Below are 18,184 nucleotides of genomic sequence, written 5' to 3'. Positions count from 1 at the left end.
GTTATTCTCATAGATGTGAATAGCTGCTGTTTCCAAAGGTCTTTTCCTTTCATTTATTCTTTCCTGTAAGGTGCAAGGACTCCTACCGTTAAAATATGGCAGGAAAGTTCTCCTGAGGTGACTTTATGAATGGAGCCAGGATTGGGAGGGTGAACAGAGGCCTGCGTGTGGTGTGGAGACTCATGATTAAATGCCCTTTCTGTTACACAGTAGTCTAACTAATTTCCGTGCCCTGTAGGAAATGATACAGGACTTGTCCTCTGTTTTAGAACTTGTTATTTACATTGACTGTGTGTAAATCAGAGACCCACCTTTTTTTATTCTGGCTGTAAACAGGCTTGTATTTGCTACCAACCAAAATGCTTCTCATTCTGTGAAATTTAAATAAACATCCATAAATATAGAACTAGTGTGTGCCCACCAGTGCATGCATGTGGTTCTCACTGGCTTTAGTGGGAATGTCTGGAGGTCTGAGGGCAGAGGTAGCTGCAGAGTCCACACAAAAGGAGCTTTGGTTTATTGTCAGAACCTAGAAACCAACTTCTTCTCAACTTTAGTATTATTAGTATTATTTTTTTTATTTTAACCTAGAAAGTTGTCCTTATACTAATTAGTAAGTTGTGCACTACCCTGCTGTGCTCATCAGAATTGCTGACAGTTCTTAGTGTACCTGTACAGTGCTTGATGAGTGGTTGGAGGGGTCCATGCTGTACTGACCTTCAGCCCCTGAAATGCACAGTTGTCTAAAAGAGGGAAGGAACACTGACTATTGGAAAGAGAGATGGATTTTGTGTGAAGAGGGTTCTATTTCTAGTTCATCAGCTACTAGTTTTGTGACTGTGGATAAGGCAGTTCATGCCTTTGTTTACAGTATCATCTGAGAAATGGGGATGATAAACTGTGCCCAATAATAAGTTAAAAGAGATGCTGTCAAATGGAGCAAGATAGCTTAGAAAGTCTTCGAAAACTTATTAGAAAAAAGTCACCAAATAAAGTCAACACTCTTACCTAAAGACAATTATAAAAAATATGATATGCTCCAATTTCACCAACAAACCCACACACAAAATTTGACCCAATCCAGTTTTTCTCCTATTCATTTTTACCAAATGTACATTTTTACTATAAGTTAATGTGACAAAAAACAAAAATAACTGTGAAATTTTCCTCTCTCAGTGGCAAACTTCTTATTAACATAATTTGAGCGTGCATGGAAATTCATTTTTAGCCATTCAGTTTTGATTGCAAACAAAAATGAGTAATTATTCCATCCATCTCTCCATTCATTCATTCAACGAATATTTAGCCAAGTATTGTTCTGGGGCTTCAGGTTACAAGAGCAGACAGGAGATGTTCTGGGCTTTCAAGGGAAGCTTGAGGTTTAGTTGAGAGAGCAATCTTTTACAGCATGTAACAAGAAGTGACTGAGCCTGATGCATCAGCAAAAAAATACTACCTACCTTCTATAGTGTTTCACAGTCAACAAGTCACTTAACACTTGTGTGTTCCTTAGTTTAACTCTCATCATAACTCTGTAAGATACCTGTTATTACCTCCACTTTACAGGTGAGGAAACTGGGGTACGGGTAAGTTAAACAGTTTACCCGAGGCCAAGGACACACGGCTCATACATGGCAGAGTTTAGACTTGATTTTCAATTCCCATGTTTTTGCCTCCACAGTACAGAGCCCCAGTAATGATGCACATATACTGCTTCTTTTAAAATATTTTGGGCTTCCCTGGTGGCGCAGTGGTTGAGAGTCCGCCTGCCGATGCAGGGGACACGGGGTCGTGCCCCGGTCCGGGAGGATCCCACATGCCGCGGAGCGGCTGGGCCCGTGAGCCATGGCCGCTGAGCCTGCGCGTCCGGAGCAACGGGAGAGGCCACAACAGTGAGAGGCCCGCGTACTGAAAAAAAAAAAAAAAAAAAAAAAAGAAAAAAAATTTAATGTGAATTTGCTATTTTATCAATCTGGACAGTTGTTTTTCTGTGCATTTTCAGCACTATACCTAATTTAATATTGTCTACTCCAATTCTGTACAGTCTTTTGTATCTCTTCTAACTACAAAAAGAAAGTGATCCAGTTTTATTTCTTGGAATATTAAAATTATAATGACTGTGGTAACATATTGATGAGATTGAGTAACCAAAACAAGACATTGTACAGAATGAAATTGCAGAAATAGATTCTTGTTGTAAACTGTATTCCACTCACTCTAATCTTCCCCTTTACCCAAAGGTCTGTGCTCCGTAGGCATAGAATCTGAATATCTAAATCTGGAATAAATCTTTTAAAGGTGTCTAGTCCAGCTTCCTGTTTAATTCAGGAACGCCTTCTAGACTTTCCTTGATATGCAGCCCTACTTGAACATGTTCAGGAATGAACTGCTTCTTACTTCATGAGACTAGATCCACTTTTGGACAGTTCTCATCGCTAGGTTTCCCCCTGTTTTGAACCTCTTTATGATTTTCAGCAATGCTTTCTAACTCTGCTCTATAGAACAAAACAGAACAACTCATCTGCCTCTTCACATGGCCACGAAGTCTGCAGATCTTGGAAAGTGTCTGGCATTTCTCTTTTAACTCTGTTTTTCTGGGTTAAACATTCCAGATTCCCTCAATGATTTCTCCTGCAAAATTATTCTCAGACCCTACATCGACCTGTTTGCCATCCTATAGATGCTCTAATTTTGTCAGTGTCACCCAGTGTCTTCTTAAAATTCTCAGAGCTGAATATAGTACCAAAGATTAGTTAGTGCTGACTAACTAAGAGATCATCAGGATAATTAGTTCCCACTGTGTAACACTATAACTTTAGATCCTTTTCCCAAAAACAGCTATCATGTTAGTTTTCCTCCAACCTGAGATTATGTAATTCTGTTTTTCTTTTATACGAATGAAGACTTTAATATTACCTCTGTTTCTTGTCGTTTGTGACCCAGCTTTCTGTAGAGAGAGCTATGTATGTATAAAGACTCTACCATCTACTGGGTTATCACCCAGATTTGTATAGTGTGTGGATCTGATAAGCATGCAGGCTACATCTTCATCTACACCACTGATAAAAATGGTGCCTGGGACAGGAAAGTTACTCTTGAACTCTGTGGCCCTTTGCAAGAGACTGTCCTTAAACTTAACATGAATTAATTAATTCATATTTAAATCATCTACATTACTAGTAGCTAATCTCAAATATATAATATTGTGATGAGGATTTCATCAAATACGTTGCCAAATACATGTTCTTTAAAAATCTGATCTCATTAGAAAGTTCAGTAAATTTTTGCTCAATGAATGCAGTCATCTGAATTCTTAGCTCCTCCCCCCTTTACCTCTGTATCCTGTGATTGTAAAATTCAGTTTTTACCTTCACACTTTTCTGTCCTTCATGGTGAGTCATCAGGGCAAGGAATAAAGACCACTTTTCTCTGAACTTTTTGAATTATTTTTTTCTTTCTTCAAGAAAAGTAAAACAATAAATTGTCAAAAAGACAAGTTTAAAAATTATCTACTTTTAGGAGAAAATTTTATTGAGACATTTGGTTTAAAATAGAGTATTTCCATTCCATAATCCATTCGTTCATTGAGTATCCATTGGTCAGTCTTTGTGAGGCCAGAGGTGGGGTTTTCAGGGAGCTCAAAAAGCCAGCAGGAGAGGCAGACTCAAACAACCAATCAACTCTGTAATATTAGAATAAGTCTCATAATAAAGGTTTGTAAAAAGCTCTAGAGGATAACAACGAGGGAGGAATGAGTGTTATCTGAATGTGACAATGAAAGCTTCATAGAAGAAGTTGACATTTAAAGGAAGCCTTACAGCACCATGGGAGCCTGCCAGCGGCCAGATGGAAAGGGGGAGGGACGTAATGCCATGATCAGCTTTCTCTGAGTACAAGATAAGAAATAACCAATATGGTAGGTTTCATTTCATATTCATCTTGATTGGGTTAACATCTACTGTTATTTTTCTTGCTCAGTCTAGAAGAAGGATTGGTCAGAAAACAAAAACTGAATTCACCCAACTCTGAATAAAAATACAATTCAGATCATTACACATGACGGGAAATATAACATTATTAGCCAAGGAATATATTTTAATTCAAATGAAGGAAATTCCTTTGGAGCTTTAAGGAATTAAATGACTGTTTTTCCTCCAGCCATGAGGATGAGACATGAACAAGGGAGATATATATTTATATGTAGTAGAAGCCCGAACACCCAGCACCAATGTCTGATGTGGAGAACGCTTAGTCAGTATTAGTCGGCACAATGTTTGGCATGTAGAAAATGCTCAATAAAAATTGCTTGAATTACTTTCATGTTTCTGTAAATAGATTTTCCTTATTTCTTTATAAGGAATATAAATTGTATGGTGCTGTATTTAATGAATGTTCCTTTTCTCAATTTCAAATTCTAATTTCAATTATTGATTCATACCTAATAAATTCTAGAGTAATTGTCAGCATGAGATGTGTGATGCCTGCCCTTATGCTAGGATTTAAAACTCGAGGTTAGGGGCTTCCCTGGTGGCGCAGTGGTTGTGCGTCCGCCTGCCGATGCAGGGGAACCGGGTTCGCGCCCCGGTCTGGGAGGATCCCACATGCCGCGGAGCGGCTGGGCCCGTGAGCCATGGCCACTGAGCCTGCGCGTCCGGAGCCTGTGCTCCGCAACGGGAGAGGCCGCAACAGAGGGAGGCCCGCATACCACAAAAAAAAAAAAACAACTCAAGGTTAATATAGAACTTAATACTGAATGTCTTAATAAAACATCATCATTACATTTGAGGCTGTTTCAAGAGGTAAAGAAAAAAACATAAAACGCTCAATGTTTACAGAGTAATCTTGCTTTCCATACATATATTACATATGAAGTCTCTTTAATTTTGAAAACTAAATGTAAATTATAGTGCCCACTTAAATAATATTGGTTTTATTCTCTTCTTGGTGCACCTTGATTGATGTAAACACTGGAAAAGAGCATCTCTTTGCCTAACTGCTGTAAAAACAGTTTTCCATCTCACCTAAGGTTCAAAATATGTTATTGAAATAGAAATGGACTTGTCCCCATTACAAACAATTGTCAAGTTATGAAAAATGTAATCATTACAATACATTATTATATTTAAGTATAAAAGCTCTGAATTGCAATCTTTGTCATTGAGTGGCATATTTTAAACGAAGGGTAATATCCCAGTTCCCTTAAGAAAGCTTAATGCTGAAAAACAATTTTATCTAACTGTGAACAATGAGAAAAAGCATTATAAAATACATTTTGAGTATGCTATGAAGAATATGAACATAATACAGAATTAAACAGTGCAATTAAGAGTAGGTTTTGAAGATATTTTCTTAAATGCTTTAATATAGTCATCATCATTTCAGTTTTCAGTTTTAATGAAAAGAAGCCAAATGCACTGACTTTCTGACAGGTATTATTAAATAAGTATGCATTTTCCAGCAGCCTATTTGGTTACACAAAAGTTGAGGAGTACCTAAAAGTAAACACAAATAGTGGCTTTAATGATATTTCTGTGCTGAAATGTACTTTGAGGGTGAGTGTTGTAACGTGCTAAATTCTGAGGTTTGAGTACAACAGAAACCATACTGTATCGAGACATTCCACCTACAGTTTGTGGTCATGAAAGTCTGATTAAAAGTGGTTTTAGATATATGAAAGTATTTGGGGTCAGTGCCTTCTGCATTGAACGTACTCTGTAGCCTACTTCACTAAACAAAATACCAATGTGCAAGTATATTTGCATAACTAAATTGCATCTAAGAGAATTATTAAAAGACATTTTGTATAAATCTGTATAATTAATGGTGATACTTTTTATCCATTCCAAAAAGATAGTCTTTATTTAGCTCATTCCTAACACCAATCATGACTCATCTGAATGAACCAGAAAAAAAAAGTTTCTAAAGTAGTATGATAATCAGATATGAAAATAAAACACTGGCTATATTTTATAAGAACAGTTTAGTAAGACAGTCAATAAACATAAAACAGAAGATGAGACACTGGAAATAAAACACTAGCTATATTTTATTAGAAGCACTTTAGTAAGACAATAAACATAAAACAGAAGGTGAGACATTGGCAATCATTACAAAGAAAAATTATCCCAGTTGCAGCATAAATAACATATCTTAGTAGATATTGACTAGCCGAGGTGGGCTGGTAAATACCTAAATGCTGTATTTTCCAAAGAATGATCAGTGGGAATTCCATAGTTCAGCTTTATCTTTCTATCAGGAAGACTGTAGTAAGATCCTCAAATAGCCTTGATCCAGGACTCTTTGAGCCACTAAGACAGGTATATTTTGTAAGTTCTTTTCCTATAAGTCAACTAAGAAAGGGATGGGAACTAAGATTTCCTGAGCTTCTACTTTAAACACAAAGCTTGATACTGTACATATGTTATTTTATGTAATCCTTGCAGCAACCCCACGAGTAGGTGTTATCTCCATTTTATAGATGAAAAATCAAACTCGGAGAAAAATCAAATTTGAAGAAGTTAAGTGAATTTCTCATGACTAATAAATAGCAGATCAGCATTGAAATCTAGGGTCCCCTGAATCCAGACCCCATGTTCTTCCCTTTCTGTCATGCTGCCTTCAGTGAAGATGTGATTAAAGAATATAATCATTATTAAAGTGTAGATTTATCTTTTTAAACTTCTGTTTATGAGTTGCTAAGTAAAAATTTGGTGGGGAAAGCTATCACAGTTTTATATAACATACATCACTTTGATATTTCTAAAAATGACATAATAGTTTTCCCTATTTCGTTTTTTATACTACAGATTTTTAACGTGTGCCCATATGTCCGCTCTTCTAGGCACTGGAGATACAGCAGTGGACAAAATAAAAATGGTACATGCCCTTGTGGAACGTGCATCGTAGTGGAGGAGACAGACATTAAACAAATGATCACACACAAAATTATACAAGTTATAAAATATGATAAATACTATAAGAAAAAATAAAGGGTGATGGGTAAAACAATAAGTATTAACAGAAGTGTGGGGAAATGAGGAGACCAGGGAGTCAGCTTTTCTGCTAGTCCACACTTCCTGTCAACACATTTATTTAGGTGTGTGGGATAGGGGACATTCAAAGTCCACTCAGCGGTCTCTAGTTTGGGTGACTGAGTTTATGGTGAGATGGGGGACCCAGGAAGGGGAGCAGATTCGAGGGTGAAGGTGAGTTTGGGCTTTGGGGGCTTGAGATTCCTAGGACTTTTAGATAGACACATGAGTGGAGGACATCCATGGGGTGGCTGGAGACAAAGAGAAAGATAAGGAGCGGGACTCTAGATTTAGGAGTTACACCCAAGTAGGTAGTAGATAAAACTGAGCTGACCTCTGCAAGATGGGTTGGATTTGAAGTTGAGGAAAAAAATTTAAATAGTCACCTTTGAAAATAATAACTAAAAGTCAGTCAGCATTTCCCAGGGTAGATGCCTCAAAAACCTGGTTTGGAAGAATGATAGTAAGTGTTCCTCAAAATAAATAAATTAGCAAAGAAATCAACGTTCTGTCAGCAATAAGTTTGTGAAGCAGGTTAAAGTTTAAAAAGTTCTTCGGCCTTTAGTATACCGCTGTGCCTCATTTCCCAGGCATATTGGACCATTGAACTTTTTGTCTTAAGGGGTATTTTGTAGAAATAATATTCTACAAAAGACCTGCTGGGAAACACTGGACCATGAAGTATAAAGGCTTATACTTAAGAATGTTCATGTTTTTGGGTGGGCAGACTGGAGTTTAATCAAGAGAAGACTGAAACTGGAAATAGTAAAGTGCATATTTGCACTGGCAGGTAGAAGTATTTGAAGTCAGAGAGGGGAGCTGTTGTAGCCGGCCCATCAGGAAATGGCAGTGACAAGAGTGAGGTTTTGAAGATTAGGATGAATCGAGGAGGGAATGGTTTCAGACAGGGAGATCGTCTAGGACAGGAAGCTGATAAAGACATGAATGATAGAGATGCCTGGGAAATAGACAAGAAAGTGTGAACCTGAGAAACATTTTGAGGGAAGGAATTGTGGGACCCGGTAATAGATTAGAGTAAAAGAAGAGAAAGGCAAAGATGGCAATACAGTTTCTGGCTTGGGAGAGGAAGAAAGATACACAGAAGAATGAAACCAAAACCCTAACAGAGTTATGGCTAAAGCACTTCCCAACTCCCTGCTGGATTTCTAGAAAACAGAATACAACTCTGTCTGAAAGTACAGTCAGATCCCTTCAGCGTTTTCAGTTCAATGGCATGAGACTAAACAGTTTTGAGAAATTTTTAACATAGATCTAAAATACTATGTCCATAATGTCCTGTCCAGTCTTCACGTAGCCAAAAAATAAGCTCTGAATTTATAATTAAGAAATATGCTAACCCTGCTGAAATTGACTTTTAAATCTTGAATTGCTCAAAGAAACATGAACAGTTCTCTGGTCACCTTCATTAAAATGCCCTACATTAAATCTGGCATTTACAGTTTCACATTCAGCAGCAAGCTAGAAATCACACATTTTCGAATTCTAAGCAGAAATTAGTTTTAGATTTATTTGCTTTCTTTCCAAATGTGTTAGTGCCCGAGGGCTCTGACAACACACGTTGTTTTACAAAGGAAAAAAGTACTGTTTTATTTTTAAAGGCATGCTTTTTTTTTCCTCTTTAAAAGAACGTGCCTGCTTTCTTTTTTCCAGGTGACATTTACAAAGAGGAAATTTGGGTTGATGAAGAAGGCGTATGAGCTGAGCGTGCTGTGTGACTGCGAGATCGCGCTGATCATCTTCAACAGTACCAACAAGCTGTTCCAGTACGCCAGCACGGACATGGACAAGGTGCTGCTCAAGTACACCGAGTACAACGAGCCGCACGAGAGCCGGACGAACTCAGACATCGTGGAGGTGAGCGCGCATGCGTGCCTGGTGAACCCCAAACAGGCAGAGCCGCGGGTGTTCAGACCTCCCCCCTCCCTTCCCCCACACACAAGCACATCTTCCTTTACCTGAGATGTTCATATTCCCACAGGTGTACCCAGGTTTATCGCCCCAACTATTACTCCACCCTCTCTGTTTTCTCAAAATGCAAGTTAGAGCGGTATGATAATAGGGACTACATGAATCTGGTCCTTGCTAGAAATCAGGCACCTGTGTCAAATTATTAACCTCATCCTTCAAGAGTCGTCACTGTCCACTGCAGTGTCAGGCCACCAGAATGGGGAAGTGTGGCCAGGGGATGGCTCGCCCACATTTTAGATTACTTCTCATGATTTCTTTTAAGTATATGCTAGTTTCCCAGCAAAGAAAAAAATATTTTAAAATGAGCTCACCCCAACTTTTCATTTGTTTTTCGTTTTATGTCTCTTCTTTCTAATTCATTCTTCCTAATGTATTCATGCTGAAGGAGTAAAGACAATTCTCCTAGAAATCTTTTCCCCAAAATTATATCATTTAATATAGCACTGTTAATATATATGGAATCAGAAATCTGATGGAAATGAATTTCTAAATGTTACTTGGTATTTTATCAAAGTTAGATTTAAAACATTGTTCCATTGTGCCAAAAATAAATAAGCATGGTGTTGAAACTCAAAAATATTTTTGATTTGTTAGTGTAAGTAACATTGCTGTACAATTTTAAATGCTTCTCACATGTATCCTATTTAAATGTTATTGCCTTATAGTACCCTTTGTAAGCAATGAATACTAAACCAAAAAGGAAGAGGTGTAACGAGGTATATGTCCCCGTTATACAGAGATATAATGCCCCCCATCTGTCTATTTTCCTCACCTATCTATCTCCTTGTGGTTTCCTAGATTGTGACTGCTTTCCCAGAATTAAGAGAAAATAAGTGTTTCAAAAGTATGTATTCAGCATCAATCTGCCAGAGTACAAGTTATTCTTGCCATTGCTTAAATTGTTTAAATTGGTTTAAAAAAATCTAGTTCTAATCCTGATCAAACTAATCTGCCTCTCACATCCATCTTCTCTTTACCTGTTATAATTGCCTAAGATTAATTCTCATTTCTTTACTTTTATTTGGAAGTTTTTAAAAAGTATTGAGCTGACCAATTAAATTTTTTTATTTTTTGCATAGTAAGGCCGAGCAGATAATTTCAGAGAAACAAAAGTAGATGATGAGTAGACCTAATGTGGTGTGTATTTAAAATACTTTCAGATTTGCATTACTACACATTTAGTTTTTCATTGACTGATCATTTTAATTGTGGGCTTGCCTTGATCTTGAAATTTAAGATCATTTATAAAACTTACCTAGTATGTATTTCAGATAGTATTTTATTCATGTACACATATAAGTGTGAAAATACATAAACATAAATATTAACAGACAGTTGTCAGTTGTCAAACCTCATGAGTGCTTTCATGTGCATGCTTGTGTACATTCACACACATTTAACATAAGTTCTGAACAGAAAACAACTCTGTACCCAAAACTCCACCTCATTACCAAAATCATTACAACCAACATTGCAGGGTAACAAAAAAATCTGAATTGGAATTTGTCATCAGACTTGAACTGCTCCAGTTCTTAATATGATGGGAAGTGCAGTAGAACCATATTAAACTAGTTGAAAATTTGTTGACTTTTAAAATTTGTTTTTTAAGGAGTTTAAAAATCTATAAAATTGTATTCTGAGGGTTTTGCTCAGGAATATATACTATGTGGTTTAAAGGAGATTTAAAACTTCACATACTCTAGAGATTTTCATATTCTTGGACAGATGGGTATCTGAGCTAGACTTCTTCAAGGTCATGAGAAGAACATTGGGTTGAAAGTCAAAGGGCTTGCACTTGAACCCCTTGCCTTGCAGTCTTACTGGGTGACAAATGAGCTACTTCTCCCCGCGGCGGGGGGGGGGGGGGGGGGGGGGTGGAGTTTTCTCATCTCAAAAATGAAGGCAGTGAATTTGAAAGTCGGTACAATGTAATTCTTTAAAAAGCAAAAAGAGAGTAAAGTAGCAACTCCACTATTATCCTGCGCTTAACATCAGTAGATGAAAGTTGTGAATCTCTCAAAACGACATTCTGAGGCTCCTAGACCAAAACTAGAGATGGTTTGATTCTTTGGATGAAAATAACATATAAGTCTAACATGCTGTGGGACTGCCCTGCTCAACTACGTGAATCACACAGTCTTCACCCATTCGGCTTTCCCACACTTTAGTAATAACTGAGTTGATGTTGAAAGAAGTAAAGTGGGACCCCTAAGCTTAACAAAGTTTATACCGTAAAAATACATAGAGTACTCTCCAAAGTGCATTTCACTGAAATCAGTATGCTTGAGATACTTGGTGGAGAAGAGGGGATCTGGGTAGGAAGCTGCGTTTTTAACGAGTTTCCCAAGTAATTCTTATACACACTAAGTTTGAAAACCTCTAGAAGACTAAGACGTAATTGTGTTGGAGGCTAAGAACCTGAGATACATCAGGGACTTGAGAAATCCATTCTTAGAATGGATCTAACACAAAGTTGAAAGTTAAGGTAGTTTACTACTCCTGGGTAAAATTTTAAATCCTATTTATTTTAATTTAATGTAATACAGTTAACTGAGTAAGTTTAATGAGGAGCATAATATGTTTCATGAAGGGTCATTAGTTTTTTATTTCCCATTTGGACCATTACCCCTCTCCCTTAACCTTCTGAAAAACAGTTTACTCACAAGAAAAAAAGATGGGCGCAGAGAGAGAAATAATATGATTCCCAGCATTCAGACTGAAATACAAATTTCTGGGCCGTACTAGAGTAGTGTTACAAGGTCATAGGAAATTGTGCAGCACGTGGGTGTTGAAAAAGATTCCTTCTTTTAGCAAAAAAGCTCTTCGTAATTATCATATCTTTGCTTGATAATTAGCACTACTGTTACAATGGCACAAAGACTTACAAAGACTTAATAGACAAACCGGGATCTTTTTTTATTATTATTACATTATAATGCAGCTTGAATATCTGTTTAGCTACAATATATAAATATGCCAGATTTTGTAAATGTGTTAAATTTTTAATCCATTGGTTAGAAAAAAACAAAAAAGTTATTGTATTAAAAGCACTTCCTTTGAAGAAAGTCCATTTTATTTAACTCTGTGACAAGTATACTAGATATTTATCCAAAATGCTAGCTTGTGAGGCTGTGGAAATTCAGTAGGGGCTCTGATGGTATTAAGGAACTGCCCCCTTCATCTCTTCCACCTGTCTAGCACCACTCCTGGTTCTCTTAGCTGCCTTCCTGCTCTCACAGTTGATGCTGAGCTCTATTCTGGAAGGAGATGTGGCGTTGAGCCCTTCAGGATGACCTGAAGATCGCAGATCCCACGGAACATGCTGTAAGCCTGTAAGGCCATTCCTTCACTCAGTGATGATTTAGCAGGCACCAGCTTATGCTCAGCACTGGTCATGGAATTCTGAACCAGGAGACAGGCATTTGTCTGTCTATCTCTCTTCCTCTCTAGCCTTAAGGATATAAAAAATATATAAAAATCAGCTTGGAAACGATTGGAGGGCAAAGAAGCAATAATCTCTTTAATGTAGTACAAGCTACTGAAAGGAAGGCTTACGCTAAACAATTTAATAAAACTTTCAAACAGGTCATTGATCACCAGATCATTCCAGGTGACCCTTGGAGTGACAGAAGTCCCAGACAGGTCACCTCCATATCCAGCACATGTTTTCTAACTGCAAAACCCATATGGGAGCATCACTTAGCACCCTGTCAGGAGGGAGCCTCTCACCGCTCGGTGACTCAGTGATTCTGTTGAGCTGCTTATCCAGTCTGGGCCAGTGGCTAAGAGACTAAGTGTGGACGTGGAATGAAACACAATGCCCCCTGCTGCTCCCTGGCAAATCAAAAAGATGGATGTAACACTTACAGAGGAACCTTTGATTCACAGCTCTCTCAGTAGAATATTATTGGCTTTTTTTTTTTTCAGATGCAAGGATGGGCAAGAAGAGAGTGTGTGTGTGTGTGTGTGTGTGTGTGTGAGAGAGAGAGAGAGAGAGAGAGAGAGAGAGAGAGAGAGAGAGAGAGAGAGAGCGGGGGTGGGGAAGAAAGTAAGGGGAGAATAGGACATGATATTTACGTGAAACTTTATTTTCTGTTACCTGATTCCTGTTTAGATTTAAAGACTTCTAAGAACAGTTGTTCCAGCAAAATATATCCTTGCACAGTAATACTTACAGCCTGAATTGGGTCTGAAAAGGCCTTAAAATAGCTTATAAACTTCAGTGTTCCACAGTGCTACTGGAGGTTATCAATAAATTAACTACCTTTACATAGTTGGTGAAAATTAAGAACAATTTTTGTAGAAAAGCAAATGCAGTAAATAGTGGAATTGGACTTCTTTACAAACTCTGTATTACAAAATTCGTAAATAGATGTAAAATATAAAAATATGTCTCTTTTACTTGAGCTTTCATTGTATCTAACCCAATTAAATAGGTTCCAATTTCATACTTATATAAAAATATAGATACATGACATTATTTTTATGCATACTTTATAGATGTATATTACATAGCTACTTTTCTTAAAAGAAAAAGCACATTCACTTATTTGTTTGGTCATTTGTTGAATTTTCATTCTTTCATGTGTTCACTGAACAAAGATTGGCTGAATTCCTGCCATATGCTATGTGCCATGGAATGCCTGGAGATATGAACATAAACAAGGCCCCTCAAGGACTCTTGGTCCTTAAGATTGCTCACAAGGCCATGCATGATCTGGCCCCTGTATTTCTCTTCTTCTCTAGCCTCACCTTTTGCTATTTCCCTCCAACCAAACCCCCCCAGTTCCCATCCTATACTCAAGCTACCTAATGATGTTTATATCCTTCAACTTCTCCAAACCTTGTTTGTTTTGTCTTCAACATTCCTTACTAGGCCTTTACTTGGCTTTTATTTATCCTTCATTCAAGTCAGGTCCCAATTTATACTTTTGGAAGTATCCTGGAGATGCCTCATAACTTGTGTTAGGTGCTTTTCCTGTATTATAGTCATAATATGTTCTATTTTCCCTATCAAGGCACTGTTGAAGCTGTTATTCAATTGCTTGTTCCACACTAGATTTTAAACTCCTGGAGGGCGGGGACTGTGCACATTTTGTTTACTATCACATCTCCTGGGCTTTAATGTGAGGTCTAGAGAATGTTAGGCCATCAGAATATATTTGTAGAAAAAAATCAACAGGGGAAGACAGTTATAATAGGATACAGCCACATGATTATCATACAGCATAATGTTATTCATTGAAAGTATGAAAAATATTTGTATAGCTCCAATGAAACAGTTTATTAAAATTTTATAAATTTTATCAAAGCACAATCAAAAACTACAGTAATCTAGACCTGTGCCATCTAATACAGTAGCCACTAGCTACAGGCGGCTAGTGACTGTCAAGTGGGACAAGGAGAGATGTAGAATGCATTAATATCCAGAAAGTTCTGTGAGACAGCACTGGTCTAGACTTAAAGATGAAAAGGGAGGCATTTAAACTAATGGTGTTTTCAAATCAACACCAGGATTAATCCTTCAATATGAAATTTGAGCAGTGCATTTCAGAAGTGAAGAACTGTGTAGCCTTGAGATTTTAGAATCCAGAACATAAATGTTCGAGAGACACCAGTTTGGAACTAAACACTCCTCATAAAACTAAAAGCACATTTTACCCCTCACACCAATAACCACGCAGTCGATCGGTAAACTCACTGTCTGGTCTGAAAGCACTTTCAAGTTGTCCAGGCTGACAGAGCACGGGCCACGTAAGCTAGGTAATGTGTGCTGTTTTTTTTTAAATGTGAAGCTTGTGAAGGGGAAGATGGTTAGGTCTTTCTTGTTACTATTTTAAACTTACTTGAAGCAATGTGGGCCAGTAATTTAACTTTATAATTAGTAATTAATTTCTTTAGAAAAGCAGTTTTTTCAGGAACTTAGAGAAGTAATATTCTTGAGCTATGTTAAAAATTCTTCTTAGGTTACTATAAATTATAATTAAAATAGTTCTTATTGCGAGTAGCTCAGTAACTCTGCCCTGTCCTCTGTTAAACCAAGTCTATAATTGGTTTTCAATAGATAGTATTGAAAAATGAAGAAAGGATTAGTATATTCTGTAAAGATTTAAACCTTCAGTGTTGAGGCTTCTAAGGAAAACGAGAAAGAAGTGATTTTTGTAAAAAAAAAAAAAAAAAAAAAAGTTTTGTATATTTCTCCTAAATTGTAATGCTCATTTTTGTCTATATATCTTTAATAGACTTTTACTAGTCCCTGTAAATCATATTTATATTTGTTCCCCAAAGTCTAAAAGGAGAAACGTGTCTAAAAATATATTCATATTTCTCATTTCTATCACAATGGATTTTTTATATGTCAAATTTGAAAATACATTCCTTTTTAAAAATAATGCTCTTGCTTAATTTGCATACGTTTTGTAAACATGAAAAGCTGCTTCACATCTCAGTTATTAAGAAAATCACTGTTGAACAAATGAAGTGCGTGTTAGATTACTTAAGTTATATGCACAAGGCAATAAAACTGAATTTCCTCTCATCTCTTTCATTGCACAGCTCTAATGGCTTAATACTAACACAGAGTCAACAGAAAATTGTTTAATAATAGTAGGAGCAGAAAAGACAATAGGTTTCCAAATACAGCCTTTTGTCAGTAGTGAAACTGCTTTATCATTATCAACATCACCATTTTATCATTATAATTTTATATGAACCACCTTGAACTGGGGTAGACCAAAGTCCTCATGAATTTTTTTTCTCATTATCTGAAAGTGAAAGGGGGAAACATATTTAGCCTGGATCATAATCGTCAATATTTAACTTAATGATATTTACAGAGTTCATGGCATGTAGAACTTGGTGTTGGACAGCACATTTGAACCAAATGTTGCATTCTAGCCCTTGATAGCCCCTAGGTAAAAGTAACATTGTTTGGTTTAAAACATATCAAATAAGATATCAAAGAGTAGAACATCTTTACTTCCTCAGGATTGGTATTAAATATATGGCTGTGAAATATTCAAAAGTGAAGTTTTAGGAACAATTTCAGAGCCCTGCCTAGAGTCAGAATAGAAGATAATGAGTCTTTGATCAAAGGATGTTTATTATTTCAACTGCCTCACTGCGTTTTTTAAAATTATTATTATAAATCTATTTCCCTTCCCTAAAGGAAATGATGATATTTTAGTTATCTCTGTAACTCCAACTGCCAGCTCAATGTATGGCATATTGTAGACAGTTAATAAATATTTTATATATATATATATACACACACACACATACATATTTACATATATATACATACGTGTATATATAATATGTATAAAACAACTTACTGATGATCATTATGGTATAAATATTAAAATTTACCAAATTGCGCTTCCCTGGTGGCACAGTGGTTGAGAGTCTGCCTGCCGATGCAGGAGACACGGGGCCGCCCCGGTCCGGGAGGATCCCACGTGCCGCGGAGCGGCTGGGCCCGTGAGCCATGGCCGCTGAGCCTGCGCGTCCGGAGCCTGTGCTCCGCAACGGGAGAGGCCACAGCAGTGAGAGGCCCGCGTACCGCAAAAAAAAAAAAAAAAAAAATTTACCAAATTTTCTTCATTGAAGTCAGATAGGTTCTAATAGTAATAAAAGTGAGAATCTTTCAAGCGAACCAGAGATGAATAAAGGTTGTTGCTGTGTAAGAAAAAAACACATAGGCACAGGACACCACATAGAAATATTCTTTGTAGTCCTGGTGGAAAGCAAAAGACTTTCAGACCAACCTATATGGATTCCTGGGAAAAAGAGACATAATGCTAGTACTTTGGCCAGGATCTGACAAGAGATATCAGAGGGTCTCAAACAAAATGCCTCTGGCCCCTTCTGAATCACTGGGGGATCTAACTGAAAGGCTGATTCTGATTCAGTGAACATGGGGCAGGGCCCAAGAGTCTGTATTTCTGACAAGCTCCCAGGTGATGCTGACACTGCTAGTCTGTGAACCAAGCTCTGAGTAGCAAGGATCCAGACTTCCCTTTCCAAATATCTATTTTCTCCAGCATGGAGTTTGAAAGTACATTTCTGAACATTTATCATACCGTAAAAAAAAGATTTTTTAAAACCGCTATTTGGTGAAACTGACTCTTGAAAGCAAGTGCGTTACATTTTTGGAAGTACTACAGTATAAAAGGCCTGTCATCACACAGTGAGGTGAGCACTGCTTCTCCTGGCTACCTCCCTTGTGAGTGCCCATCAGCTGGTAGTGGCTCCCTAGAGCACGTGTTGAGGGAGCTTCTGAGTTCCAGACCAGACTCGGCAGGCAAGTGTGACATGAATGGTTGGGCGTGTGTGCTGTGGGTACAGGGAGTAGTGGCAGCTATGCTTTCCTCATTATCCTCATGAGCAAAATAATTCATAGGACATTCTGGGAAAAGACTCCAGACTCGATCATTAAAAGGACTATAATTAGGCAAATGCTGCATATGCATACAACAGATTGGGTGGATAGATTATCTTATTGGAAATATATCTCATTTTACTAATAGCTGTTTGGCATGTTATCCAGTCATGTCTCAGCGGCATTTAGTGTATTCTGTGTTACCCTGAAGTTTAGCCACCTGATGGAAGTTTTGAATAAGGAAAAAAAAATTCCCTGTCAATTATTTCTAAAGGTCATAGAGTTAATGACTAGCTGAGAGGTTAATTAGATTCTGAAAGCCTCTTCATATCAATTAAATCTCTTATCTTTATGTTTTAGTAAATAAACTCAGTAACTGTTTAGAGCTACTGTTTTAGGATAAGAAATGCTGTCAACAGTAAACCCTACAATGGGTATTTGGGTTTTTTCCTCACATATGATAAAACATTATTACAAAAAACCTTATGTATGAATTAAGAATAGTAACTCTTATTCAAGAATTTCTGAATTAAAAACTTTATTTTGGGGGCTTCCCTGGTGGCGCAGTGGTTGAGAGTCCGCCTGCCGATGCAGAGGACGCAGGTTCGTGCCCCGGTCCGGGAGGATCCCACATGCCGCGGAGCGGCCGGGCCCGTGAGCCCTGGCCGCTGAGCCTGCGCGTCCGGAGCCTGTGCTCCGCAACGGGAGAGGCCACAATGGTGAGAGGCCCGCGTACCGCAAAAAAAAAAAAAAAAAAAAAAATTGCACAAAAACTTTATTTTTT

At 37.5% G+C, this 18,184-nt stretch overlaps 1 protein-coding gene across 17 annotated transcripts in view; it reads left to right on the top strand.

Annotated features, from left to right (window-relative positions):
• Positions 1-18,184, top strand: part of MEF2C (myocyte enhancer factor 2C) — a 166,135-nt gene that overhangs the window by 83,208 nt on the left and 64,743 nt on the right. For all 17 annotated transcript variants that reach the window (XM_028493051.2, XM_028493064.2, XM_028493061.2 and 14 more), the window contains one exon: positions 8,703-8,906. In XM_028493051.2, coding sequence (XP_028348852.1) covers positions 8,703-8,906 — 204 coding nt within the window. The remainder of the gene's footprint in view (positions 1-8,702; positions 8,907-18,184) is intronic.

This window comes from Physeter macrocephalus, chromosome 8 (genome assembly GCF_002837175.3).
Source record: "Physeter macrocephalus isolate SW-GA chromosome 8, ASM283717v5, whole genome shotgun sequence".
NCBI classification, from domain to species: domain Eukaryota; kingdom Metazoa; phylum Chordata; class Mammalia; order Artiodactyla; family Physeteridae; genus Physeter; species Physeter macrocephalus.
The sequence above is the reverse complement of the archived record's forward strand: the minus strand, read 5'-3'. Positions and strand labels throughout refer to the sequence as shown.